The sequence below is a fragment of the Antennarius striatus genome, chromosome 13 (assembly GCF_040054535.1).
Source record: "Antennarius striatus isolate MH-2024 chromosome 13, ASM4005453v1, whole genome shotgun sequence".
Classification (NCBI taxonomy): Eukaryota; Metazoa; Chordata; class Actinopteri; order Lophiiformes; family Antennariidae; genus Antennarius; species Antennarius striatus.
This window is the reverse complement of record NC_090788.1, coordinates 5692160-5719361: the sequence shown is the minus strand read 5'-3', so window position 1 is coordinate 5719361 and position 27202 is coordinate 5692160. Positions and strand designations below refer to the sequence as shown.

The window sequence follows — 27202 nt, the reverse complement described above, 5'->3', positions numbered from 1 at the left end:
GAATTACAAAATCTTGCTTTCCATAATAAAGAATCTCTATGGAATTGCTGACTGGTCGACAAAAACAAGATTTAAAAAGGAAAGAAAAAAGAAAAAAAGAAACCAGAAATTGCTGTTTACGTTATCCTTACAATCTTCTTTCTCATTATTTGGGGTTTTCATTAAAACCATGCTTATTTTCAAGGGAAGTCCAAGGACCAAACACTTAAGGCTTCATAAGGGCAGTTAGGGAGTCAGGTGAACAAAACATGGGCGTAATTGTGTTTATACACTCACACAAACACACACACACACACACACACACACACACACACACACTCTCTCACACTCACATCAGCAGAAAACTTTCCCACACAATCATTAACTTTAAAGTTACAGTAGTCTAGTAGGTGAGCCAGTGTACAATAAAATAAACAATGCATTTGCTGTTTCATTTTTAAACTCAAAAGTCAATTTTGTTTACCTCTGAGTGATCTTGCAAGTGATCAATTTGGTCTTTTCGATCAGACTTCACATCAGCATCAGTAGCAACAACAGAGAACCCGGCCGTCGGATCAAAACTCACACTGGGATCCTACGCCACATTATTAACACTATTATTATTTCTTCTGCTCCAGAGTTTTGTCCTCATAACTATTCCGCTCAATACCCGCAAAAAAAAAAGAACATGATCTCAACATTCAAGTAATACATTTTTCATGGTTACAAAAAGAAACAAAACAGAAAAAAAATGGCACATCCTCATAACAGTACAGTTTGTCCTCCTTAATATGACTTTAGCCATTTCCAGGTGTGACAGTTAATCTTGTGTTACTGTTTTCTGCACTTAACATTTCACAATGTTGTTGCCAAACCCTCCTAGGTTTGACAAAACTTTTTTTTTCTTTAATAAAACCTGAATTCATTGCAGCATTTTCAGCAGCATAGAGTGACGCCTTCTTAACAGATTTACTCCCTGCTGGATCTTTACTATGTACAAACAACCTGATTACTGCTTTCTTAACTAATTGAAAGTAATCAACCTTGAATAGTCCTATACAAATAAATAATTACATTTAAAAAAAAGAACAAAACATCGGCGTGTGCATACAGCGACCTTCTCCAGCTGTACTTGAGACCATTTCTGTCTCTTCAGTCCTCACAGGATTGTGTTTCATCTGAGCGTCACTGGAACGTTAACACATTACTAAAGGTGTCTAATGAAACTAGTCAGAGCTGCAAAGTCCTGACATGACCCTGTAAATATAGAACATCTATAAGTTGATCAGCAGGTATCCTTCACAGAGGGATTTATCGGTTTTTCTTCGTTATTACATGCATAAGAAAAATAAGCCGATAGTTTTAATGTAGAAATAAATAGAGGATCGGTTGGAGATCCAGGTACACAGGTAGCACAGAGGAGGATGAAGGTGGGAGAAACAAACACAGTCCGGATGTGTGAAGACTCACAAATGAAAAAAAAGTTCCCTAAAGTGCTGAGAAAAAGCACTTCATAACAAAAAATAAAAGCAGCAATTGATCACTTGCAAGATTTTGATGGAAAAAAGGAACAAAAAAAAGTACTGTTCTTTATTAAATATATTAATTAACCCTCTTGAAACATTAGCGTTTCATTTCTTTAAGTTATCCTTTTAGTATTATTCATGTTTCCTTTCTTAAGACTAAACAAAGGGCTGTTCATAACTGTTGTGTCGACAAGGCCATAGCTTATCTGTACCCTGGATGCTGGATGAGAGTGGTTCTGCCATCCCCGACCTCTGGACCCACCCTGCTCAGAGGAGGCCTGTGCATCTTTCCCATCAACCCTAGATTCTGATCGCGGAAATAGGGCGTCTGGAAGTCCCCACCCAAGTAATCTGTTTGCATCAGATTAGTCTGGGCGGTGGTGGAGGAGGAGGTGGTGGAGGAGCTCGTTCCTAGCCTGTAATGGGGAGCCCCAGGGGGCCCACAGTCTAGCGTGGTGCACCCTCCGGGGCCCACGCCGTGGAATGGCATGGCTATGTCCTGAGACCCGGAGCTGTCACTGTTGGGCGTGGGTAGAATGCTGCTGTTCCAAATGTGGGACTGGAAGTAGTGACCGTTGGTGAAGTGGGCCACGGCGCCGGGCATGCCGGTGTGGTTGACCGGGGGCGAGGGGGTGGGCCGCTCCACTGGGGGTTTCAGCGTGTACGGCTGACCCACGCACACCTCGGCAGGGTAGCCCGCTCCTTTGAACAGGAAGGCGGGGTCCCTGGAAGGCAGCTGGCAGGGATGGGCCCCACCGTTCTGAAGGTGGGGGACGTGAGCCAACTGGTGCTGATTCCACGAACGCAGCTTCTGCTGCTGCAGCTGCTGCTGCGGGAAATGATGCTGCGGATGCAGATGATGAAGGTGATGCTGCTGCTGCTTAAGATCGGCGTGGCTGGAAGGCAACTGGTTCGTAGCAGGTTGATGCGCCCCCACCAGGGCCGTGGCCGTCTCTTGAGGCCCGATAATGCAGTTGTGTGCTGGGAAGCCGGGGGTGGCGGGGTTGCTGCTCATGGACACCCTGGAGCAGGCGCTGATGAGCAGGTTGCGACTAATGGGGCTGGGGTTGGCGATCTGGCCTTCGCACATGGAGGTGGCCCCCGCCCCTTGGGCCCGGGCTTGGCAGAACTGATTGATCTGATGCACGATGGTGCTCAGGTCGGCCTGGCGGCCCTGGTGGAGCCCGGCGGCGGCCATGGAGAGCGGAATGGTTGAGGTAGACACGGTAACATTGGGCGGAGCGTCACCATCCAGCAGCTTGACGCCCCCCTGCAGACCGGCTGACAACTGTGGTTGAAGGTGCTGTTGCTGAAGCATGATGGTGGGGGGCCCCTGCGGGTGACCGAGGGCTGAGTGCTGAGACAGAGTCTGGGGTCTCGGTGGGCCCTGAGGGTGCGGGACCATCGGGGGATGGTGTCTGAGGCTCTGGCTGTGACCCTGCGACTGACCGAGGGGCATCTGTAGAGTCTGAGGTGGGTCCTGCGGTGGGAGGGGTAAACTCTGCTGGAGCCGGGGGAGGTTCTGCAGAGGCGGGTGGTGGTTTAAAGTGCTGGTTGAAGCCACTTGGTAGGGTCCAGTGGGGGGGTTCATGATGACTTCGGGGTGCAGGCGAGCCCGGCTTCCGTCAAAATCTTTCAGGATGCTTTTGACGGTGGGCACTTTGACGATGGCGAGGAGGCCCGTCTTGGCACTGGCCTGTGAGGGGGGGTAAGGGCTATAGCGCTGGCCCGACGTGTCCAGCCCGTTGACCGTACGGCGGACGTGGTTTCTCTGGGGGACCTTGACGCTGTTGGGGAAGATCTTGATGGTGAGGGGGTTGTTGGCGACTTTCTTAGCATAGGCGTCCAATTCTGCAGGTGTTGGAAACGGAGCAGATCTCATCCTTTGTGTGGTGTCCCCTGGGTGGGAGGAGGACAAGACAGGTCAGAGATGGGGAAGAAAGAGAGAAGGCAAACGAGAGGAGGTTGGGGGCAGGCAAAGAGAGTAGGCAATGAGGTAGACACCTTAATCCAGGTGAAAGTCAATAAGGCAAAAGAAAAGACATCAACTGTAATCTGAACAGCACTATTATATTCCACACCTTAGTGTTTTTCTCATAAAACCCCCGCAGTGCCCCCCCCCCCCCCTTGGCAAAGAGATTTCCAATTTTGTCCTCAGCTGAATAACTACAACCGACACATTCCCGGTCTAAAATCCAATTTTGAGGTGGCGTCTGTGACTCCGAGGTCAGGAGATTTTAGTGGCCTTAACAGACGGTAGCATCCGGGGCAAACCATAAGAATGCATTCTGGGAGGGGGGGGGGGGTTGTACGCTGTTCATGATTGAATCACAAACTAAACAAAGAATAAGCCAGTCACCGGTGGTTCCCTGTGGTTGCTATTGGGGGGGGGTTAGAGCTCCATGACAGCAGACAAGTAATCAGACAGAGCCGCAGACTCTCTGATCCATGGGAACACCTCCCAAACCTCGGCTCACATCCGTCACACCTGCTGAGCACCACGGCCAAATCCAGCCACGCCAAAGCGACGATGCCAACATGATTATGCGCTTGTGCATGTAAGAGCATGAAGGTGCGTTTAAAAACGTGCACCAGGACCAATCCGGCGTCGGCTAATACGTCAGTTTGTTCATAATGAGCTCGTTTTCATTCTGACGGACATGATGGCGAGTTTGATTTCAACGCGGCGCGCTCGCTTCCTCTTTTCCCCTCGCCGACACAATAAAAGTCAGTGATTATGCTATTAGAGAATGAAAGGCTGCTTTCCTGTGTGTCACTGTCCCCCCGTCATCACAGGCCCGCCAGTCTGACCTACTTACAACCGCAGCTTCTGCGGGAGGGATCAAACGTCTGACAAGTTACTAAATTTAATTTACTCTGCGGTTTTTTTGAGGAGTGGGGTGGCTGGGGGGGGTCTTTTCAGTTCAGGTAAAACAAGACATCGCCCCTACTTCTCTCTGTTGAGTGAGTGGTGATCTGAAATGTCTGAATTTGCTGGCAGATGTCTGCGGTTTGGTTCTGCTCAGGCTCACAGCAGACAGGCCAGGCTGGAGGGACGAGGCACAAAGCTGAACCGCGAGCGCTGACACAGCGGCACCAAGGATTGTGCCAACTGGCTAATTAATTCCCGCTTTATTTGTGAACAGGAAACAATGGGAAGGGATGAGCGGTGCCGGTATGGGGTGGCACACAGGGAGGGGCGGGGGGGGCTGCTGTTCAGGCTGCTGATGGCAGCCTCATTAATGCAGGGGTCTGGGCCAAGGAGCCGGAGCTTGACACCCGCCAACGAAGAGACCTAATGTCTGTCCCTGAAAAATGCCAGGGCTATTAAAAAAATAAATAAATAAATAAAGCGGATAAATGAATAGTTCTACACCGGCTCGCTGATGATGAACTTCACCTGTCAAACACAGCTTATGATTAATGACCTCATTGGAAGCGATGTCTCGTACGATGACTTGGAGGCGGTCGGAATAAATTCATAAATGGTTGGATTGCTAGCAACGAACAAACCTGTTTGTCAGTGTGTTCCGTTTAGTACACAATAACATTGTTCAGAAGCTACGACGCTACACTTTGATAAATGCAGCTTGTTGGAGCATTAGTATTCAACATACATTTATAGAAAGTGAGATTTCTGGCACAAGCTCTTTGGTCTGCAACCTCGTGTCAAAGTAGCTGGATGCGGGCTTGTAAGTAGGTGGGGAGAGAGTCCCATCAGCTGTTGCGATGAATAAAACATCTTTTATCCTTTAACGGGCACAAAAATCTTCTGGATGAAACCAGAACTGCAGACGGTGTCAAGAAAGTTTAAACTTAACATCATCTTTAAGGGATTGCTCTTTGCTCCCAGAGACATGGACAAGCTGCGCTTGAATAGAATTACACTCCGTCAGCCTGTATAGAAGGGGGCAGTAAGAATGTTCATACAAGCATGAGAGGCTGATGGATGACAACAGTCACACTTCAATCAGTCACAATAAATTGTGGGTATTTCAAATGATGAGGAATGTTCTGTGTTGTAATAAGGCAAATTAAAGTGTGTGCACTTCTAAAGATGGGGATTTTACGTCCTGTTCGATTGAGGAAGCGCACCGTTATTATTTCCTTGCCACTGGCGCTTGTGTAATATTTTAGTTGTGGGCAAAAGAAGGCGACGTCAACGTCTTGTAAATGGACCGGCGTGTTAAATTGGAAAAGGGATTACACATTGTTAATAAAGCGTAGGCAGGCATTGTGGGACCAAAGAAGCAGATCAGAACGAAGAAGTTTTACCGCAGTAAAACGACTGTTTACAATGCACCCCCCCCCCCCCCGATGGAGTATTTAAAAAAAGTCTCGCTATTTACATCTTTTTAAGGCTTCTGGAAGCAGTTGATACACAAGCGTAGCTTATTAGAATCTCAACCTTAACCAGAAACCTGGATTAGTTGAAGAGCTTAAAGCATCAAGGGAGGGTTAATGAGGATATGAGTGAGGTTTGTAGGCGGCTGCGAGCATATCATCTCTCAGATCTCCAGCTAAGCCCGTTCCCAGGGAGGGAACAGGGGAGAAAGGGGGGCCAGTCTGGCCATGCGTTAATTACCCTGCTGCTAGCAAGCTAGCTGGAACACAAGTGCACAGTCAGCAGGCACTAATTAGAGTTTCTTTTATTCAAACTACTGTTTTTATTGAACAAGGTTGAAGCAGCGGGGTGGGGGTGGGGGGGGGGGTTCGTGGTGCTGTGAATTGTGATTTTCAAACAAGAGCGGAAAATGAGGTATGAAGCTTCAGCATCAAATCAGATGTAATTTTTGGTTTTCCACATGACGCCACCTCCTTACATTTTCACAGACGTTTGAGCAGAGCATCCCATGCTGATGCGCCTTTGAAAAATGAAAACTATTATGAGGAGACGAATAGAGGATGCTTGCTTTTGATCTCGGTGGGGATTAAGATGTGAATATCCGCCAAGTGGCCCAGCTGTACGCCCTGTTTGTTATGCCTGAAAGAACTCAGGGAGCAGAGGACCACTTTGCGGCATGCCAGTCGCCCTGCCTGGAGTACGAACCGCTTCCTTTGCAACACGCCTGCACCTGATGTACCGGCACTGACAGCACTTTGCATTTTTTGCAGCCGTCATACGTTAACAGTCACTCCCCGATGATAAATAGAGCAGCTGCTCCGGCCTTGTCTCTGACAGCATCCCGCAAGCTCGTAACTTTAAAAGACTCGCATGGGCGTTTATTTGCCCACAGGAGAGGCTGCGGAACGCAGCCAACCTGTTCGACTGAAGCTCGTGGTAAAAACAAGAGGATTGGAAAGTAACAAAGACAGAACTAGATGCGAGGAGGGCCTAAAAAGATGAGCAAATGGCAAATGAATTGGAAGCTAATTATGTCAACTCTACATCTGAGCGTTTTTGTTTTGTTTTGTTCTCAGATTGTCAGCGGACGGGATTGAAAAGGACAACTAGTGTCTGAATTCCACCTGAAGCTAGTCGAGCAAATCTCTCGCAGAGCTGAGCTGTCAAATGATCCTCCACAAACGGAGGGGCTCTGGTCTTGAAGCTCAGGAGGGGGGGGGGGGGTTTACTCGAGGTCTGGGGCCCGGTTTTGGCTGAACATGGCAGCAACCAGGGAACCTAGAACAGCTGCACGATCTGCAGCGAGGAGAAGGTGATCTGAAGGGAATGGATGGTTGACAGAATTTATTTAGTGCACTTTCTCCAGTGGCACTTTAATAAAAATGATTTAGCCTCAACCAAAAACAGCTCTGCTGCTTTCAATGTAACACAGTTTCTTTTAATGATACTTTGAAGAGCACATGAAAAGGAAAAGCATTATAGCGGAATGACAAGGAGGAAAGAAATATGGATTGAAATTACACTTCTATGACTGGCTGTGCAGTGAGAATCACCCTCCATCATCAAAATGGATTATAGTGTTGGGCAGAAAAACAAATTGAACTCCGGTTGAGCCTCCTGGTCTGGATGTGTCAAATAAAGTGGGAGGAGGGAGAGACGGCGTCGTTGACGGCTGTTCCATGACACAAACCTGCCTGAGTGAGGCAGACGGCGGCACTTAGCAAACTCCCTCACGCTCACTGATCTCCTGGGGGTTGACTGATTACTGTGATTCTGAAATTACAGTCATGATGAGCAGGAGCATTTTACAACAACAACAACACATACACACACACACTTTTAAAAAAAAGCTGCAGAAATGGGTCAACCGTAGTGTTTCCAAAGGAACAGGCAGGAAGGAAAAGATGTTTTATGATTACATAAATTAAGATTAGCAACCGGATGGGTCATATTTCAGTGTTTTGGGTGGAGCTAAAAAGATGAACATAGAAACAGCTTCTATGCAGGAATCAGTGTTGGTTCATAATTTTAAAATCAGTAAAATAACAGTTTAAACCGTGTTTAGGCTAAAGGCCAAACGGACAGACAGGGATATTCTTTTATTATTAACATTTTGATTCGTCCTACGTTAATCTTTCTGATCAGATCTACATCATATCTGATGACCCCTGACTTTCGTGCTGCCGTAACTCAAACAGCAGGATGAGCAGCAGTCGATTGGAGAAATTAAAAACACACAGAGCTAAAGTGACCCAGCATTCGAAAGGAAGAAGCAGATGGAGTTTTAAATTCACAAGATCACCAGGAAAAAAACAACTCTGCAGAGATCTGTCAGAGTCTGCCGGTGTCCGAATCCACCTGATGGTGAAACGTAACTGAGACGGTCAAAATGCATAAATGTGGGGACGATGCTGCAGTACGAATGCAGAACTTCGCCCTCACACATCTCCAGGGATGATGAGGAAGAGATGGATGAAGGGGGAACGGTTCACCATTCATCAGTAAGTTAATGATGCAGTTCATCCTGATTTCTCTTGGAGATAAAACTGGTGACAAAAAGAAAAAAAAAAATCTCTATCTGGGTCTAACACGAATCTGCAGCCTGGTGGTGGCATGGCAACCTGGGGGTGGGTTGGACCGGCGGAGTGTAACACCTTGTCGATGGTAGTTAATATGGTGTGTCTGTGTCTGGAGTTGCGTACTTACATTTCTGAAGTCCAGTGTTCATCTGCGTGTGGGGGAGAAGCTGGAGGGGGAGGTCACCTGGCCCTGGCAGACAGGCCAGCATTTCACACAGCCACTAATGCAACATGGGACACACACTTCTCCTCACACTGCAGGGAGGTAGAGAGAGAGGAGAGGTCAGCAGTCAGACATAACTGCAAGGCAGCACATGGTGTGTGGTGATACAGAGACCGGGTCCAGACTAATAGAACTCTGAGGCTCACCCCCCGAGGCACAGGGCAGAGGGAGACATAGTTACCTTTCAATTAGAAACTGATTCACACCTGGAGCATCAGGTAAGGTGACATTTGATGCCAGTAACAACTTCAATTAAACATCAAACAGCTGAAGTAAAACGGTCAGACTGGGCCTGAGGAGATGGAAGCTTTAAATCGACTCAGGCCCCCCCCACCACCACCACCACCACCACCACCCACCACCTCCTCGCCCCGCATGGGCAGCTAGCTAGTTGGACCCGGCTACCTGCACTTTACCTCTCCGCCTCCATCAGACCATGGCAGAGGAAATTAATGACTCCTGTACGCTCGAGAAGAACATGCTCGAGAGGCCCGGCGCTGACAGGTTAGTGAGCCTCTGATCGATAATGCAGTCCTCCAGACCTCAAAGAGTCTTCTATTTTTGGGGACATTAAACAATGGAAGCTGGCTAAAGTTGCGGTGAAAAAAAAAAAAAACACAAAGAGAATAAACCGAGTTGGAGCTCCAATAAATGCCTGCCACTTTGTGCAGTAACCTCATGTAACAGAGAGGGAGAAAACGTTAGCCATGCTCCACTTGGCTTACCGCTGTATTCAAAACACTACAGATGCTTGCTTAATCAGCACTGAATAACAGTCAGGGAGCAAATTAAGTCCACAGAGTTTGTGTGCCCCCCCTTCCTGTGTTGTGCGGCATCAGAAGAGGCGGCAAGAGGTGCAAAGACAACCATCGTCTCTGAGAGAAGCAATTACCCACAAAACAACCTTGGCATGCCTGTCTGCCGCAGGGCGATGGCTTAAAAGTATCTTCCCCCCCTGCGGGGCGAAAAGACAAGTGGAGGAAAGAGTGACAAAGCGAGAGAGAAAGGTGGAAAGACGGAACGACAGGTGGCGGGCTGGGGGGGAGGAGGAGGTCTGAACTAGCTTTTAAAAGCAGGAGCTCAAAAAGGTCAGGATGACAGCTCATTTAAATCCTCCCAGCGAGAGGAGAAAAAAAAAAGCCTTAATGAAGCTGCCAAGTTCTACACAGATACCTGAGAGCGCCGCACCTTGGGGTGCTGCAGGGGGCAGGGTGGGAGTGGGGGAGGAAGGGGGAGAGAAGGGTGAAGTGGGGGGAGAATGGCGGATGGCAAAGCTGCTGTCTGGAGACATATTCTGGGATTTAAGGGTGTTGGTGCTGCGTCACCTTTTCCGTTTCCCAGCCTCCCACTCCTCTCGTCTTCCTCTCTTTTGCGATTTACAGCCTGGGCCGCCATATGGCAGCACTCCCTGCCCTCGATTCAGCGTGTCACCATGCATTAACTTTAATTGGCCTGATATGTTATTCTTTTCCTTCGGCCCTGGATGGATTTTTAGTTACATACCGCCTTGATGTCGGCGAAAGCGAGTCTTCAATCTCTTTCTCTCTCATTTATCGTAGAGGCAAGATTTCACACTAAGATAACAGCAATCTCTTCGACAACAGGCAGGTTAGGGGGTGCAGGAAAACTAAATATCAAATACAACAGTGTCTTTGCTTGGGGAGGGGGGGTTTTAAAAGCGATACCATGGCAAGAAAATGAAATGATGTGGGAGAAATAACACCCGCAGAAACTGTCAGTTCATTTGTTATAAAAACACACATCAACACATTACAGGCAAAAAAAAAACAAAAACCAACAGGCCATCAGCCCACCCCTTTCCTGCCCCCCCCCCATGGCGCAGCTGAATGTCAGAAAGCTGTGCGGTGGGGAGTGCTGCGGCAAAGGTCAGCCTATGGTAATACCCCAGCTGACACTCTGCTTTGCAGCAAGGAGCAGGAGGAGATGAAACCCAACAGACAGAAGCATGACGTCGACTGACTCCAGATCAGCGCCGCTGCCAGAGCGACTTCAAATATACATCACACGCCAAAACGCTGGCACTTCCTACAAAGGCATCCGCCCTCACAGAGGCTTTTCAACACGTGGACTATTTGTATCAGGCGCAGGGTGACTAAACCCGATAGAGTGTGATGTCCACATCGGGATGCTTTACCTCTTCTCGGGTCACGATCATCATGTAACTGGCTCGGCATCTTGGCCGGTCAACCATCAGGGCTCAGATCTCCAGCCATCCTGGTAAATAGGTGTCTCCCCCAAAATGGTACCCATTGTGATCCGGAGACACAGCCGCTCCTGTCCCGAGTGGAAACAGAGTTGTCTCTGTGAAGGCCGAGGCAGCTGGGCCGGGCCGGGGAGCCGGGGAGCGGCTTGGTGGAGTTCAGCCAGGAGTCTCCTTCACTATCAGCCCCTCACAGCCAGTCAAAACGGGGTTTTCAGAGTATCGGGAGGGGCCCAAGTGACTCGGCAAGACTCCACCAGCTACTAATAGAACTGTATTAAAAGCATATGAATAATGGCGTGGCTTTCATTATCAACAAATAAAAGATGACCAGACAAAGCGGAACTTAAGCAGGTGATGCTCACGGGCTTGAGTCAAGTGTCAGATTGCTCCCATAAAAGCTGACCCATATTTTCTTTTCACGCAATGTGGGGAAGAATTAAAAAAAAGGAACAGGATAGATGGAAGCCATTTAGGTAGTCAGAACATCTTCCAATCGGTTTTCTCCTCCTCAACCGTGATCTGCATTTGACAGAAAGCCGGGACTGCAGGCAAATACAGAGAAAGTCATTTATTAAAATCCACATCAGACACAACAAACACAAAAAAAACAAGGTGAGATGGTATGTTTGGTTGCTGATTGAATATTAACAGCTACTCTATACCTAATAAAAGCAAAAGCAATTAGGAGAATCAAGTCACAGTGTTGTACATCGCTCCTGCTAATGGCTGAAGGAGGGGAGGAGTGGAGGAGAAGGCAGGCTGCTGTTATTTTAATTGCATGTTTACCCCCAGGTTATGGGTCTGAAATAGAGCCAAGAAAAAATGTTGCAGGAGAAATTCAATGTAACTTAACTGCATTGAATCTCTTAGGGATGAAATGACTTTTCTTTGCATGCCGAGTATCTGAATAGAAGGTAAAGAAAGAAAGAACAGCTTTTTACTCTTGAATACCAAGGCGAAGTGTTTTGTCAAAAGAAATGGGGAAAAAAGCCTTTTTGCTTTTGAGCATGAAAGGAAGCAATGACACATTAGCATGGCCTTCATGAGAACATCAGGTTTTACAAACAACACAGACGGAAAAGGACTTCTGTTGCCAACTGATGTAAAGCTAAAACAAGACGTCTCACACAATGGATCCGGATGACTCCAGCCCATCTTGAGGTATTTGGGATGGGGACATCAACCTGGACCCGTTATCTCACACCAATACAGGGAAGAGAAGCAGGACGGGGGGGGTGGGGGGGTGGCCATGACAGTGTGGGGGGGTTGGAAACTGAGAAAGTCAAACTCACACACGAATAGAGAGCTGGTAAAATAGTGTTTTCCACGTTGCTGATTGTCAGAGATGAAAACTGTCAAACAAGGAAACTGCTGCAGTAGTGTGGGAGCAAGGAAGACAGCTACTTGAGACTACTCTCCTTTAGAGGAAGGGAGGGGTCTTTGAAACAACTGGGAGGCTGTATGAACACTCAGTAACTAACTGAAGAAAAAGTGACAGTTCCCGGAGGTGAGATGGTGGATATGGAGCAGAGAGACAGCATGCCCCCCAGAATAACGCATCGTCCATGGCTCGTTTCAATCTTAGCATACATGTCAGAGACGGAAAGTTGGTTTACTATAAGAACGTGGTCTCTAAGTGGAGTAGCGCCCCACAAAAATACGAAAAGTATACACAACTCCAAAGTAGCTTCGACTTATCAGGCTCCATTCTCCCAATGTTTCCCTTACGTCAGAGGTTTATAGCAGCCTGGCCTCTTGGACGATGTCCACTGTTTCTCCCAGTGGAGGATATGACAGTAATGGTGGTGAGATTAGAGTGTCCTGGCGCGGCTTGACGGTCTTTGCCGGAGCTTTTGTCATAGCCTTTACCCCTCAGGCACATCCATCAGAACTAAAGGGACAGCAGCCAGGGGCTATTCTTCAACCACTTGAGGCCGCTGGGCTTCCTGAGGAGCTTTACAAGGGTTGGAAAGTCAAGCTAAGTGTGCTCAGTCATATCAAGTGTAGGGCAAGGTCAGGCGGGCTAATCAAAAGGACTGGCAGCACCCAATGCATGGCAGCACAAATTTAAAAAAAAAAACCGCTGGGACTCCTGGCTGTGCTGTTTGACAGACATGTTTACACCTGATAGAAAATGCAGTGTGGATGGCCTGCCAAACCAGAGGGGATCCAAAGTGAGGGGTGCCAGCCTAGTTATTTATTTATCCGCTGCAAATCCATCCAGAGTGCAGCCAGAAGCCGGGCATGCCTCAGTGAGGAATAAACCAGCGTACTCTCAGACATGACAGCTTTAAACCACTTGAGGAAGAAAAAAAAAAATCTGACATGCTTTAAAAGAAAAGCAAAGTCGTCAGGGAGCCTCTTTAGAGTTGGATTTGATTTGCTCACTCTCTTAATATATATCTTGTGCTAATTAATGACTGAGACACAAAATGTCTCATAATAATCTGAGGCTGTTCTAAAATGGGCCATGATGATGTTCAGGGATGAGGTCTGTTCTGATTCCAGAACACAATGAAATGAGTTTAAGCAATAGCAGGAAGCAAATGTGAACAGGACCAAAAGCCTACAACCGTTCTCCCAAGACTGAGGCAAAACCAAATGCTAACATCAGCAAGCTAAAATGTGCAAAACACTAATGTCTAACTGACAAAGATAAAACATGTTCACCAGCTTTGATTAGCTTGTTAGCAAGAAACCAATAGCTGATCAGAAATAACAGCTGATGTGAACCTTATTTCTATTTGTACAGTCTTGAACAAATAGAAGAGAAACGATAAGACAGTAAGACGAACTTTTCCCCATTTTAAATATAGAGAATGAAAACAAATACAGAAACGCTGGACAGAAGTCTGTCTGCGTCGTAACTCAAGAGCCAAACATCTCTCAGATTCTCAGTTATCCAGGTTGATCTTTGTGTTGAATCAAATCAAGTGGATTGAGGACGTATAGCCTCTCATTCAAACAGCTTCTACGGACTTTATTTAGCACCAAGATCTAAGAGCAAAAGAAGACTGACCTGTATTGTTGTAGTTTCAAAGTCTAAACATGTTGGTACACCTTTAAGTTTAAATTTAAAGGCTTATTTAAGACTTTTTAGTTGCCTCGAAAATGAAAAACAGGGATGTTAGTGTGCTAACAGAAATTGTTGAACTAATGGATTTTTAGACATGTTGGTATGACTATAACAAGAATAACAGATCTCTGATATAGGTCACATTGTTCAGAGAGGAGCAATAGTTCTATTAATGGTTCTAGTAATAGTAAGATCTTTCATGGCAAATCTGTGAACTTGTAATCACTGTAAAAAGTGGCATTGAGGTGTTGTGGAAAGAGATAAATGAATTGTGAAGAGTTCTTTGAGGAGAGTGTTGCTATTTCTTAACAACTGATGAAATGCTGGATTTAACTGAGTGAGGTTACAAGACTGTTGAGTTTTACAGGAGCAAAGTCAAGTATTTGTTTGGAGTTGAAATGGCACCTACACTGGAACAAATTCCTACAGCGTTTCCACCTCAGGGTGAGGGGATGGGTTTCTTTTAAACTTCAACAACAGCAGATCCCAAGTATACAAACCAACTGATCAGTATTCCAGCTCTCACCTACAGTCAAGAGCTCTGGGTGGTGACTGACAAGAATGAGGTCACGGATACAAGTGACCGAAATGAGTTTCCTTCATATGGAGCTCAGACATCCGGAGGAAACTTAAAAGCATGGGTGCTGTTCCTTCACAATGGAAGGCTTCAACTGATTAGGCCCCTCCCGTTTGAGGTTTTAGGGGCACATCCATCAATAAAGAGACCTCCAAGTTAGGGCTGGAACCCACATGAGGCCTTTCAGTCTCACCTTCGCTGATGGACTAAACGCAAGACCGTCACGTCACAGGGATAAGACGTCTACACCAACACTGCCCGTTTCATGTCCTCACGGATGTTATCTTCACATATTTCTATGGAACATCAAACAACCATGTGCTGAGTCACATACCCTCATGTGAAACACCAGAACTAGGGGTTGTTACAGGCTTGGGATGGTACTTTATGTCTGTTAAGATATGCAGTGGCAAAAATAATCAGGCTTCAGGCAGTTATAAATCACATACTGGGAGTTAAATAAAGAAACAGTAGATCCTGTGTTGAACCGAACGGCCGCATAGAAACTGCACTCACCTTCACTTCTGAACTCGATATGCATAAGAGAACGTATAAAAAACACACTGCAGATATTATAAAACTAAATGACAGAATTCGATTAATTTCAGGTCTGTAAAATAAATGGGGAACCAACTGTTCACAGGTTTAAACACTGACTGCGAGAGCGCCAGGCCTTCGCCCTTGCTAATGGCAGACGACTCTATATTCTCAGCTAAAGCACGGCCGCATTGTTCCAGCTGGTAGAAAAGGGAGAAATGAAGATGGAGCGGTTTGATTTCATTTGTTAGCAGGTGCATCCATTTTGTGTTCTTGCCCACACCCACCACGCCGTTCTCAGTCAAAGCGCTTATCAGAAATTGGACACCCCAGTGACAAATTGAGCCTGCGATTAAAGGAAGAAAGAGGAAAGCTTTGTTAAGTGCCGCTGATTGGGATGCCACATCAGAGGTGTGTGTGTGTGTATGTGTGTGTGCTTGGTACAGAGCCAATAGCAGAGTTGACACCACCTCTTCTTCCATTTCCCCCCTCTCTCCAGGTGTTCCCACGGCTTACATTTCTGCTCCAAGGGCTCGGCAAACAGAATCGAAGTAATGCAGCTGTTCTCCCACACTTCACAAACACGAACACATATGTGTAACATGTATAGGCAACTATACCACAAACCCCACATACACGCCAGCGATTCGCCCGCACGGGGATAATGACCTCCTCTAGTATTTGCAGTGTCGTCTTATTGACATGTATGCTGTGTTTAACACAGAAAACAGTTCTGTCTCTGCGTTTGTCTCACCCAGACCCGTTTTATTGACCCAGCATTAACCAGGCCTGGCCTGTTAGCGAGCAGAGCAAGGCTGATTTAAGAGGGGGGGGTCAGAGCAGCTCTGCTCGGCAGAACTGTGTGAACGCTGACTCTCACAAATCATCCTAAAAGGGCTTAACACACAAAAACAGCTTCCAGTGTTGCGCAGGCCTGCTGTGAGTGATTTATCCGCGGGCCATTATAATAACCTTTCCTCCATTTGATCTGCACACATACCGGCTCACACACACACATTAAGATAAAAACCCTAATTAGACTTATTCATGTCTGCACTCTGCAGGAGGACTCACTCAAACTATCTACATCTGGAAAATTACCTTAACTATAGACGCCAAGAATCCAGATGCTTTACTAATGGGCCGCACAATCATCTATGAAAATGGCCAGATAAAAATCCCTCCCCTAGATCCCACAGAGAAAAACTGATTCAGTCTGTAAAAGAGTGGATTATTGGATTTTCACTCTGAACTGATGCAAGAAAACAGAAGAGGTAAAAAAAAAAAAATCAACGGCAACAAACTTATAAATGCCGATTCCACAAGCTGCTGTGTACACGTTCAATAAAAAGCTGACCGTGTCTCCACGCTCCGTCAACGGAACGCCGGTAAGGTCAGCTGCCTCCATCGCGGCGCTGACATTCAGTCTGGCCTTCAGCAAGACCAAAAACCAGTAACTTTCACATCTACAGCGCAGAGGAGGACTGAAAGAGATTTTCGGTGGTTGTGAGAGACGTGTTCCTTTGGCCCCCGGTGGTCCCTTTACCCTCGTCTTCTGTGTGCATGCGAGGCTCTCCGCTCACCGTCTCTTTCCCCTAGCAGACTCCAGGCTCAGGGCGCCAAAAGAAGCCAGCTGGTGACTCTGGGGAGAGTCGGGCAAACACAGGCCAGGCACGGCAAACATCTCACCTCCGTGTCTGCATGGGAACATCTGGACCTCCGAGGCTCGCAGGGCTCTCCATCTGTCTGCCTGTCCGACTGTGAGCCTTCACATATTAGCGGTGTTTGCTGGCACCACAATTTTCACCCCCCGACCCTGGTTCAGGTTTAGAGACATCATGACCAAATGCCATTAAGAAATGTGCAGCTTTGTGTTTATTTCTTTAAGATTTCTGATACATTGGGATGGCAAAGCTAAATCATTGCCATTAGACCTCTGGCCACATTTGAAACCTATTCTTGGTATAAATTCTATCAATTACACACTGATTTTAAATTGAGGAAAGGTTTTTATGTAGCTGGTTGTGTTTGCACTGACAGTAACATTTGCAAACGTTCTCACGGGGATGTGTTTACCATATTCTGAGAGATTTGTACTGATACCTTAGTCAAATATCATTTTGGGTCTTGCATATTACAGGAAAATCTCCAATAATGCCCATTTCATCATATAAATTTACTTCTTTTCAGAACTGCATGCTACTGATCTCAATTGCTTGAAGTATTCGAACTGAAATTAAACTTCGAAGCAATTTTTTTTCTTTACTGAAAGTGTGTGTGGCTAGTCCTGAATGCATAAAGCTTAGATCAAAATATTCAATCTCTTCTTCTCGGCTGAAGGAGGGAGATAGTGAGTCATATGAGTAATAGAGTTGGTCCAGATGATAAAAAGTCTTTTTCCTATCGCTCTCTCTCTTTCTTTCTAGCATCATGCCCGCTCTACAGATCTCTTGCGGCCGTCCAATGATTCAAGACTGATGAGGCATGCTCAAAGGTCTATGCCATTGAGCACAGCATTAATGCACCCAGCAGCAAATTTTTTGCCATCGACCCCCGTTCCCTGCAATAAGGACAGAGCCATCAATCAGGCCGAGATAGCCGACACCAGACACGGGCTGATGAAGTGGGGGACTTTGGAGCTAATGACAAATGAATCTCTCAGATATGGTCGCTGTATGCTATGACAGTCCACCGAGAACACCTGACCTTTTAGTAAAAAATCTGAACCACTTTTTGCCAACGCTGCAATGCAAAAATAGAGAATATGCAAACAGCTGTTGTAGTTTGGAAAGTGTGAGAACTATTAGGTCTGGCTGAGGGTTCAGCTTCGTCATTCTTGTTCTTTTAATAGGTCCCGATCAACCTGGAGCACCTCAGTTCCCACACCAAGAGTCCTTGCTTCAGGAGGCCTTCTAGTCCCACTAATTGGGGTCTGTCCCACCCAGACCCCCACTCACACTCAAACACACACACACACGCAAGCATGCACAATGCTCTCTGCATGGTGGGAAATGCAGATAAAGAATGGAACCATACCTTAAAACTGAACTGTCTTTGCAACAAGGATGATGATATATATTACAAATATATCACGCAACCCATTTTAAAGTACAGAAATCTACAGGAATAAGGAAATATCCCATCTCAAGTTGTCTGAAGTGGACTATGCATCTAGCAAAAACAAAAAAAGGAAAGCTTCTTTCTGAGAATGCATTAAAGGAATAAAAGAAATGAAAGGAAATAAAGTGAACCTGGTAACCATCCTGAAGTAGCTTTAACTTAGATTCAGTGAATGAGATTTTGAGCAAGGGTGGTTATGAATAGAAAGGTCTGCATTTAATTTGCTAATCCATCATTCCAATTGTGCTGGCTAACAAAGGGAGAGGAGAGTGGTGGGGCATTCACGGGCAACGGAGCATGCTGAGGGGTGCGTGCGGTTCTCCACGGAGCCGGCGAGGCCGTGGCCCTTGGACGTAAATGCCCGACCAGCGCTTGAGAGAATGAGATCTGATGAGCTCAAGGCGGGCAAGGCTAATCCTTTCGTGTCTAAAGAATTGTTTAACTATGTTTGACTGATTACCCCAAACCCCTTGACTCCACTTACAATCTATTTGTTCAATCAGGTCTCCTGCACTCATCACGCTGCAGTGCGTGGGTGGTGATGGGAAAAAAAAGGAAGATAGAGAGACAAAGGGGAGTACAAAACAATCCTTTTGGAGGAAGCACGACAGAAGCAGGGAGTCAAAGGAACAGCTTTTTTTGTTCTACTTCCAATTCTCCAAATGCTCATAGAACAAGAGTTCCTGCAGACCAGCTGTTGCTAACATTCAAAAGGTCACAGAACTCTCGCCTTGAGAGATTTGAAGAAGAAAGTCGGCCGTGGTGTGTTAGCGAACCGCACTGGCACGATGGTTTTTATCAGTTTTATGGTAAAAGGAAATTTAAAGGCACTGTCCCCTGTGTGGAAAAGAGGTTGCCAGGAAGATTAACCCAGCTTCTTTTTATAGCCTCTGACAAGAGGTTAAATCACACATTACACAGCCTGAAATGTCTGCTAGTAATTAGATCAAGAATATTACTCTCTCTTGTTCCCCTTGCAGACTGCAGCCGATCAAAGCCTAATGATGGTGTCAGTGCCACTGGCGGTGCAGTCTGGGTAAAATCTCCTCATCGGGATTGCAATTTGTCAGGGCCTCGAGCCCCGCTAAACAGCACAGGACACGAGTACAATGGTGCTTGACACAAAGTAGACTAAATGAACCGTACCTTTCAACAACAAGCGATCCATCAGCGGCGCACCATTACCGTTAAATGTAGTGATTATACATTTCTCTGTTTTTGTTTTTAGGACTCTGTGTTGACATGCACACAGCGAGAGAGATGTTGACGACATCTGCGAGTTTTTCTCCCAATAACAGTGAAACCCATCGCCAGCGTATCTGCTGTCTTTCCATGCTGGAGCAGATCTAAGCAACACCTGGTCTCCTGATGGGGTGAGGGGGGGCTACTGGCTATTAATTACAGAAAGCCGACACGCAGTGCAGGCAAATCCTCGCAATGAAACCCTGGGACGTCAGATACACGGCAAGACGAATGCCTCTCTGTCACACAGCAACATGACCTGCCTCAGGACTCTTTACACACGAGTACTTTCAAGTATGCCTTTCAAATTGCGGCCCACCCTTCTTCCTCTGCCCCCCCCCAACCCTGCCTACCCTCTCCATCTCAATCGTATTCTGCGGATGTTACACTACTTCAGGGGATATTTTCAGACTAATGCAAAATGGTTGTGCAGTAGCATGATAAAAAGTTGACATTTTCCTTTTCTGATTCGACGCTTCCTTTGTAAACAACCTCACCTCTCAATGCGTGCTCACGCACAAGCAGCAAACTCATCAAACATAATGGTCAATTTCGAGATTTGTGCTCTCGAACTCGACGGCTACAAACAAAAGCGGGAAATGGCAGGAGATATGCCAATCATTTACTGTTGAAAGATGCCTGACAAAAGAGGCCCAAAAAAACCTGACAGCCTTTCTTTTCCATGTCAGCCCTCGGAACAAGCAGCTCCTTAAAAAGGGGGCCCCAGACAACAGACTGGCCTGACCCCGGTCTTAACCCCATACAGGTGGTGAAGTGCTCACACAGGAAGCAGGAGCACCATTCACAGCTCCCTGACAGCAAAGTGTATTCTAACGTCCTGAAAAGAAAATCCCCTTGAACATATTAGTGGAAAAGATTCATTCTCAGTGTGGAATAAAAGCATCTGGTTAAGGGATTTTTAAGAGTCAGAATGTTCAATAAAACTCTCAAATCAATCAGCGACATCAAATTATTCCGTGAAGCTTGTGAACATCAAGTGTTGTCGGTTTTAGTTGCGAGGAAAAAATAAAGAACGCGTTCTTTCAGTTTGACAAAATTCTGTCGAGAAAATGGCAGTGTGTGAAAACAATAATGCTGATTGAGGTTTTTTTATGTTGCAGCAGAGTAAAGTGACCTACCAAGACAAAACTATTAGTGATAATTACAGCAAACATACCCCCCACAGAGTGTCGACTGCATCTCTAGCACATACCAGGAAACACAGCCGGATGAGGACGACAAATAGACCGGAGAGGAGGAGACTTAAACCACATAAGCTAGTTTAAGAGTTGCTCCAATTCTTGCCTTCTCGCTAAGTGCATTTCATCTCCGCTGCTTCCATGCCGGTAGCGGTTTGTCAGCATGCAGCTCAGACGGCCTGATGATGCCGCGGGTCGGTGTGTGTGCAGAGGGCTCAGTCACAGGCCGGACAGACTGTTTGGACAACGGAGGTGTCAGACACGCGGCTCGTCTGGAATAATGATTCAGGGGAGCCACTACAAAACACCCTGTGGCTTGCTTGAAGTGGAGGTTTAAGGCGGTGGGTGGGGGGTACCTTTCTGAAGTGTAGCCGTTGAAAACTGGGGAGGGATTTCTGCCTTGTTTGATTTGTCCGTTGCTATCGTGGAGAAAGGTCTGCATTTGCTTCAAATGGGCACTGAATGACATGCCAGAGATTAGCCTCTGAAGGTCACGGTCTTAGCCTATCCTTTCAGACGCTTTTCACAACACCACCCCGAGGCATTTTGGACAACAGGAAGAATGTCATCTGGTTACTTTTCAAGGCACGGAGATACCATTCACTGTGGCCAACAATGGCTGCAAACAGGGACCGCAGGGTTAGGAGGTTATAAAGGGGCCCATTCTGAGCACTGCGCCATCGATCTCCAGCTTACAACACGCACACAGAAGAAGCACGCCCACGCAGCCAGGCCTGGAGATGTGGTGAAACCGATGATGAACTGAAAAAGGCCGTGGCAAAGTGCCATACGCTGACCGCTCACCTCAGCCCCCCTTTCAGCCGTTCCCAGCACGGATCGCAACACCCATACCCAGCCCTGGAGCCCTGTCTGCTTCGTCAGGGCTTCATACACTGACATTTTGAAGATATCTGTACAAGCATAACCTCCATCCTTAAGGTTCTTGTAATTGCCAAAGGATATAAAAAGCCAAATTTAACAGGAGGTGTTTTCTTTGTCAAATTATTTCTTCTCTTAAAAAAGTTCTGCGGTCACACACCATTTTCTAGGCACACATTTTTAATGCTACAACACTGATTGGAGGTGTATCTGTTCTTGTTGTTGCTGTAGTGTTCTGTCCATGTACACAAATAAGACTAGAACCGTAACAGAAAGCTGCATTTCCATAGTTGTGTTGGCATGATGATGGCAGTGTCGTCTAAAAATTTTTTTTTTGCATTTTTGGCATTCAAAATGCCAACAAACAAACAAGACAGACATATGACCATGACAGCTCAAAATTCTATAAAATCAAAATCAAAGCAGCATAAACATACCCTGTGTTTAACAAAATGTATGTATGATAAAGGCAGGAAGAATTGTCCTATAAAGACTCTTGAACAATGAGAGCTGATTTCCTTCACCAATTAACTCTCTCATGAACCCTTAGAAATATTAAAATATAAAGCCCAATTAGCTGAAAGCATTTCACATCTTCTCCACAATCCTCCAGTAGCTTAGCCTTATCTAATGTCTGTGTCATCTCTGACACTGAGTTCACTCTCCATCCATCCCCCTACAGCTTTAATGGTGCTTTGTTGTGCTGTCCTTTGACCTCACAGACCAGGTCATCGTCTGAGCCTCTCCAGTTGTGTGTGATGATGCCGCGATATGTACAGCAGTCACGGACGTTGGAAAAATGCAGCAATAACCACAGACATGCTAATGACATCTACTGGGATTACTTAAGAGAGATACGGCACTTGCCTGGCAACCTATTATTGCAGAGGGCTTAGTAGTGGGGTGGAAAGCGTCAGTGGAAGGTCAGTGATCCGATTGAGACAGCCTTATCTCGAACCATAAACAGATAACAGCATGCGCCTCCTCTACTGTTCCTGTGAGATGAAGGTGGATAAACAACCCTGTCATCGTCGGTGCCGCCGACAACCCTGATCAGACAGATGCCGTCCCAGACCGAGCCTCGTTCCTCTTGCTGCTGTGGCTGCTATTTGGCTGTGAGTATCACCGGGAGGCCTAGATTCTTCCACGATTGCCCTCGGGCTGAAGACACAACAATTCCAGAAAGCCCTTTGGTTTTGACATTTGTCACGTCAAGCTGCACCACACCCTGGCTTGAGGGTGCGGGTTTGCTGATCACTCAAACCACCTGGCAAAGGGGAGTGTTTTTTACTCTAATTGGACTTGGTGGGTAATCCATGCAAAAACCAACACCGGGATTGCAAACATACAACAACACAAGACAAAGTGTATATCCAAATCAGGCTTGATGCCTGTAAATATTTGGAATAGCTTTGTAAACCTATATTATGAGAAGCAAACTAAATAACACGCAACAGCTGAGCCAGGTCAGTCCCTGGATGTCAGATGCATCCAGAAATTGCTCATGATTTCCTAAAACACCTGATCTGGTGGTATCATGTGGCTCACGCTCTTTACTCCCAGCGTGACCTGTGTTTGACCCTCACACTGTGTCTCCTGACTCGGCCCGCTCACACAAAGGCCTCCAAACATCTGCTCCCTGTCTGAAAGCAGACTCATACAGCTGAGAAGACACCGGGTGGCCACAAAGAAAGTCTCCTCGAGTTAGTGGGTGGCTGAGTGGGAGAATGTGAGCTGACAGCTGCTCTGGTGACTGGAGGAATGAAAGGTGGCGCTGGCCAGCAGATTACCGCTACCTGGGAAATCTCTGCCCCTCAGTCTGGGGCAGGCAGTCGGCCTCATTTAGCAAATGGATGATTTTCAGCAAACGCTGCTCATCTGAAACGAATGGAGTGAGGAAAATAAAAATCTGCTATGCACATAAAATTCACAGGCAACACCTGCAAGAGATTTAGAATACACAGCACCCCTGTTGAAGTCGGAAAAAGGACAAATGCATTGCATCGGAAAGACCGGCGTGGTTACGCATTTACAATTCAAGCACACGGCATTAAAACGACGCATCAAACGAATAAACCCAAATGAACATCAGCCAAGTGGTTTAATTCTCAACAGAAAAAAACATCATTTCATCAAAAATATGCTGGTTAGTTAAGCCATTTCACAGTCAACAATCACAGAATCAGGACTGTTACTAATCAATGCATTTTAATGAGCTCCCTGTGAATCCCAACAACAGCTGAAACATAAAAGCTGCTCAAGCTCTCTTTTTCCATTTTTGTACCTTGTAATCTGTTATTCATAGTCTCGCTCTGAAGTCTGTAAGAAATAAAGCGGAGCTCTGATGTTATCCTCTTATTAATGCTGTCTGTGACAAGCTTAATGTTGAGACTCGGATTGCTCGGCTGTCACATGGAGAACCAAACATCCTGGATTCAGTGTCAGGTGCTCGCTCACCAGTATCTGCTCCTTGGTTAGCTTACAAGAAGAAAGTTTTATACTCTGAGGTTAGCAGCTGGAAAACTGTGTGGGTGTTCATATTACATTCACACTGTACTCTACTCAGTACTGTAAAGCCTCCACACAAATAAGCTTGAATACATTAGCAAATAAGTCCACAGTTAGGGCTGTGTGTTGGCAGGAATGCGGTGATACGACATGAAAAGTTGAACAGGAGTTGTGCGGGTTGAGGTAATGAAATACTCACATTGTCATTTCTAAATCCAGTTTTAGGAAAACTATTGTTATATAAAGAATGCAGTATTATATGTGGTGAATTTGAGATAAAGTTAACTTTTTATGCATTAATATTGATCACAATTTCTGTAACTTTTAACAGTAGCACACTACTTTTTGCTCGAGGTAAAATTTTGACATTGCAGTAAAGCAACTCAATTTTTAAATACTTGGTGATGTGGAATCAATAAACTGGACCTTTTAATTGCAATTCTTGTTTATTTTAAGTTAGAGAAAATATTGCATTTTGAATACATAAAAAAATGTATGAAATGGAAGCTTCATCTTGGACAAATCCTACTCAGAGAATGAGTCTCAATTCAAATTGTAACCATGGAAATGAAAGGAACACAATTGGATAAACAAACATAAATGACAAAAGGCACTGCTTCAACATGCGGTTTTTGTGAGTGCAAAGTTTGGTTTAAAAAATATCAAAAAAATTTTGAGTTATGCTCCAGAAACTAATCTATTCCTGTATCCACATTCTCTTGTGATCGGTGGCGGGGGGATTAAAATGAGGAGATATTAGATATGTCGCTGTAATACTCTCACACCTCCATCTACAACATTTACATCATAACTAATTCAACCTCATTTACAGGCAGCTAAGGCAGCCGAGCTGTTATAGCCTCCACACATTCTAGAGGAAACCACCCTCCTGTGCCAACAACGTAAATCAATATATTCCAATATATTTGTGATGTAAAGTGCATTCCTTCTGCATTCCCCTAAGTAAAGACCCCTGGGTTTGCCATGAGAGGTCAGGGACACCGCACAAGAATTGTAGGTAGGAAGTAGAAAAGACTTTCTCTGTAAAGCTATTCAGATCTCTAATTAACACATGCATTCAAGTGGTATTTCAGCTCTCCATGACATGACCTAATAAACTAAGTGCTCTTGACATTCAGGTTTATCAGCAGTCATTATAAGTAAAAGCAAACATACAAATCATTTTCAGGCTTAACTTGACTGCTCGAGCACGAGCAGTCAAGAAGCTGAAAACCACAGCAACACGAAGACAACCACAGTCGCCCTGCAACATCTCACCATAACTTTTAAAACATTTTACACTCATTCCTTCAAGTGTCTCTCAGATTGCTGCCATTAGAGGCAAACTGCATTTTACAGATGGGGAGAGGCCTTACAGTCATTTGTTTCTGAGACCTAATTAATCTTCATTGTGCTGGGAAACATAGCACCCCAATGCAAAAAGGGTTCCTTCTACACGATAATTGCAGAGAGTCTTGGGGCATGAGTTTCCCAGACAACAAGGTCTGAAATTTAATTATCTGCTCTTTGGAAAATGTAGGGGAAGGAAGCTATATTGCAAAACTGCACTTTTGTGCAACTAATGTCAGGCTCTTGTTTGAGTAAGCACTGGTTATCTGTGAGCACATCCTTCCCGCTACCATAAACCAAACATCACTACTGTTAAGGTAAAGGTGACATCATGGGGGTTTTGTTGCACAAAAAAAAAAACATCAAAACGAACCTTACCATGAGCAGAATGGCCCCGATCACTTCCATAGTCCAGGCATGTGTTTGTTAATTATCGGCCAAGCTCCACATTATACACCAAGTAGAGCACAGAACCAGCCTGAGAGCAGCCAGGCTGAGCAACATTAACATTCCTCTGTGTTAAGATCAGACTCGGAGGGGAAGAAACATTGACAGGATCCCATTAGTTAAATGCGCCCTTAAGACACACGAAATATGATCAGAGATGGACCTTTTTCCTCCCAGACACGAACCATTAGACGTTATGGCAAAAAAAAAAAAAAGAAAAGAAAAGAAAAAAGAAAGAAAGGCGCTCTTCTCCGAAACTACTCCTCCTCCTCCTCCTCCTCCTCCTCAGAGGATGAGGTTGTGCGGCACGATCAGGATGAGCCCGGTGACGTCAACCTTTTGTTATCACCTTTAACACTTGCCGTTGCAGGTGGAAACACTTTTGCTCCGTCGCTTCATTCGGGAGGTGCTGTTCGCAGCTGACAGACAAGGAGCGCACAACAACATCTGTATCAGATGGGTGACGCTCTATATTTGGATTTATGCATACATGAGCGAATGAGTGTATCGGATACGAGCAGAGGGAGACAACTCACTGACAGCTACCATAGTGTGAAAAGACACGAATAGCCCCACGATACCCACACTTGGAACTTCATTCACAGCTGGTTTTCTTCTAGTAAAAGGAACTTCAATTCCATTCTTGATCAAGAAAAAAAAAAACTATCTGCATGGTTTAAAATTAACAATCCCAGTGATGAAAACATTTGACAGGAAAACCTTTTTCCATCACCGGGTTGTTGTCAAACTGCCAAAACAACGAGCTAACCACCACAAACCCAGTTTAATTCAGCTGACACCAGCTTTGAATGTGAATTACATTCTCCTCCTGTGATTTATTAAATACGACTGGTTCATTAGAAGCTGTTTATTCCAATCGGGAGTGTTTACAGCAGACAGACATGAGGACGAGTGGAGTGGATACAGAGCTGTGGTTGCCAGTCAGTGTGCCAGCTGACTGCCCAGGCTCCTGGCTAGCTAACCTAGCCAGTCTCAAACATACATAGTCCCATTGTTGCCTTCTTAACCTTTCCTCCTACGTATCCCATAATTCCACAGGCTGTCACTCACTCTCGTCCAGCAGGCGTGTTATTAACACACAATTACTTACTCTCCGTGGACCTCCGCGAAAGGCATCGTTCAGTACGTCGCCATGGTTTAAAACGGACAGATCTTCTCCCGTTGCCCTGCGCCGCCGAATCACTGCTGCTGTCTGCGGCAGCAACTTCCCGCGCAAGCGCACTAATCGGGGCCGTCCCGGACTGCGTTGTACGACACGCAGGACGGCCGAGTGATTTAAAGGGACAGTCAGCGAGCAATTTGATTGGACGGATGCTATTTTGTTAGGAGAGCGAAAGTGAAGTTTGGTGATAAACTACAAATTAGCTACA

The 27202-nt window shown here is 45.8% G+C and overlaps 1 protein-coding gene across 3 annotated transcripts; it reads right to left on the bottom strand.

Moving 5' to 3' along the window:
- Positions 1-135: 135 nt before the first annotated feature.
- On the bottom strand, positions 136-27056 carry fam222ba (family with sequence similarity 222 member Ba). Of its 3 annotated transcripts, none has more exons than XM_068330480.1 (3): positions 26923-27056; positions 8557-8684; positions 136-3404 (listed from the first exon to the last, which is right to left on the bottom strand). In XM_068330480.1, the coding sequence occupies exons 2-3, from the start codon at positions 8636-8638 to the stop codon at positions 1708-1710; spliced, it is 1779 nt and encodes a 592-aa protein (XP_068186581.1). In that variant the 5' UTR covers positions 8639-8684; positions 26923-27056; the 3' UTR covers positions 136-1707. The 3 variants fall into 3 exon arrangements, with proteins under 3 accessions (XP_068186581.1, XP_068186583.1, XP_068186582.1); XM_068330482.1 differs by lacking the exon at positions 26923-27056 and adding an exon at positions 25743-26912; XM_068330481.1 differs by lacking the exon at positions 26923-27056 and adding an exon at positions 10808-11440.
- Positions 27057-27202: the final 146 nt, after the last annotated feature.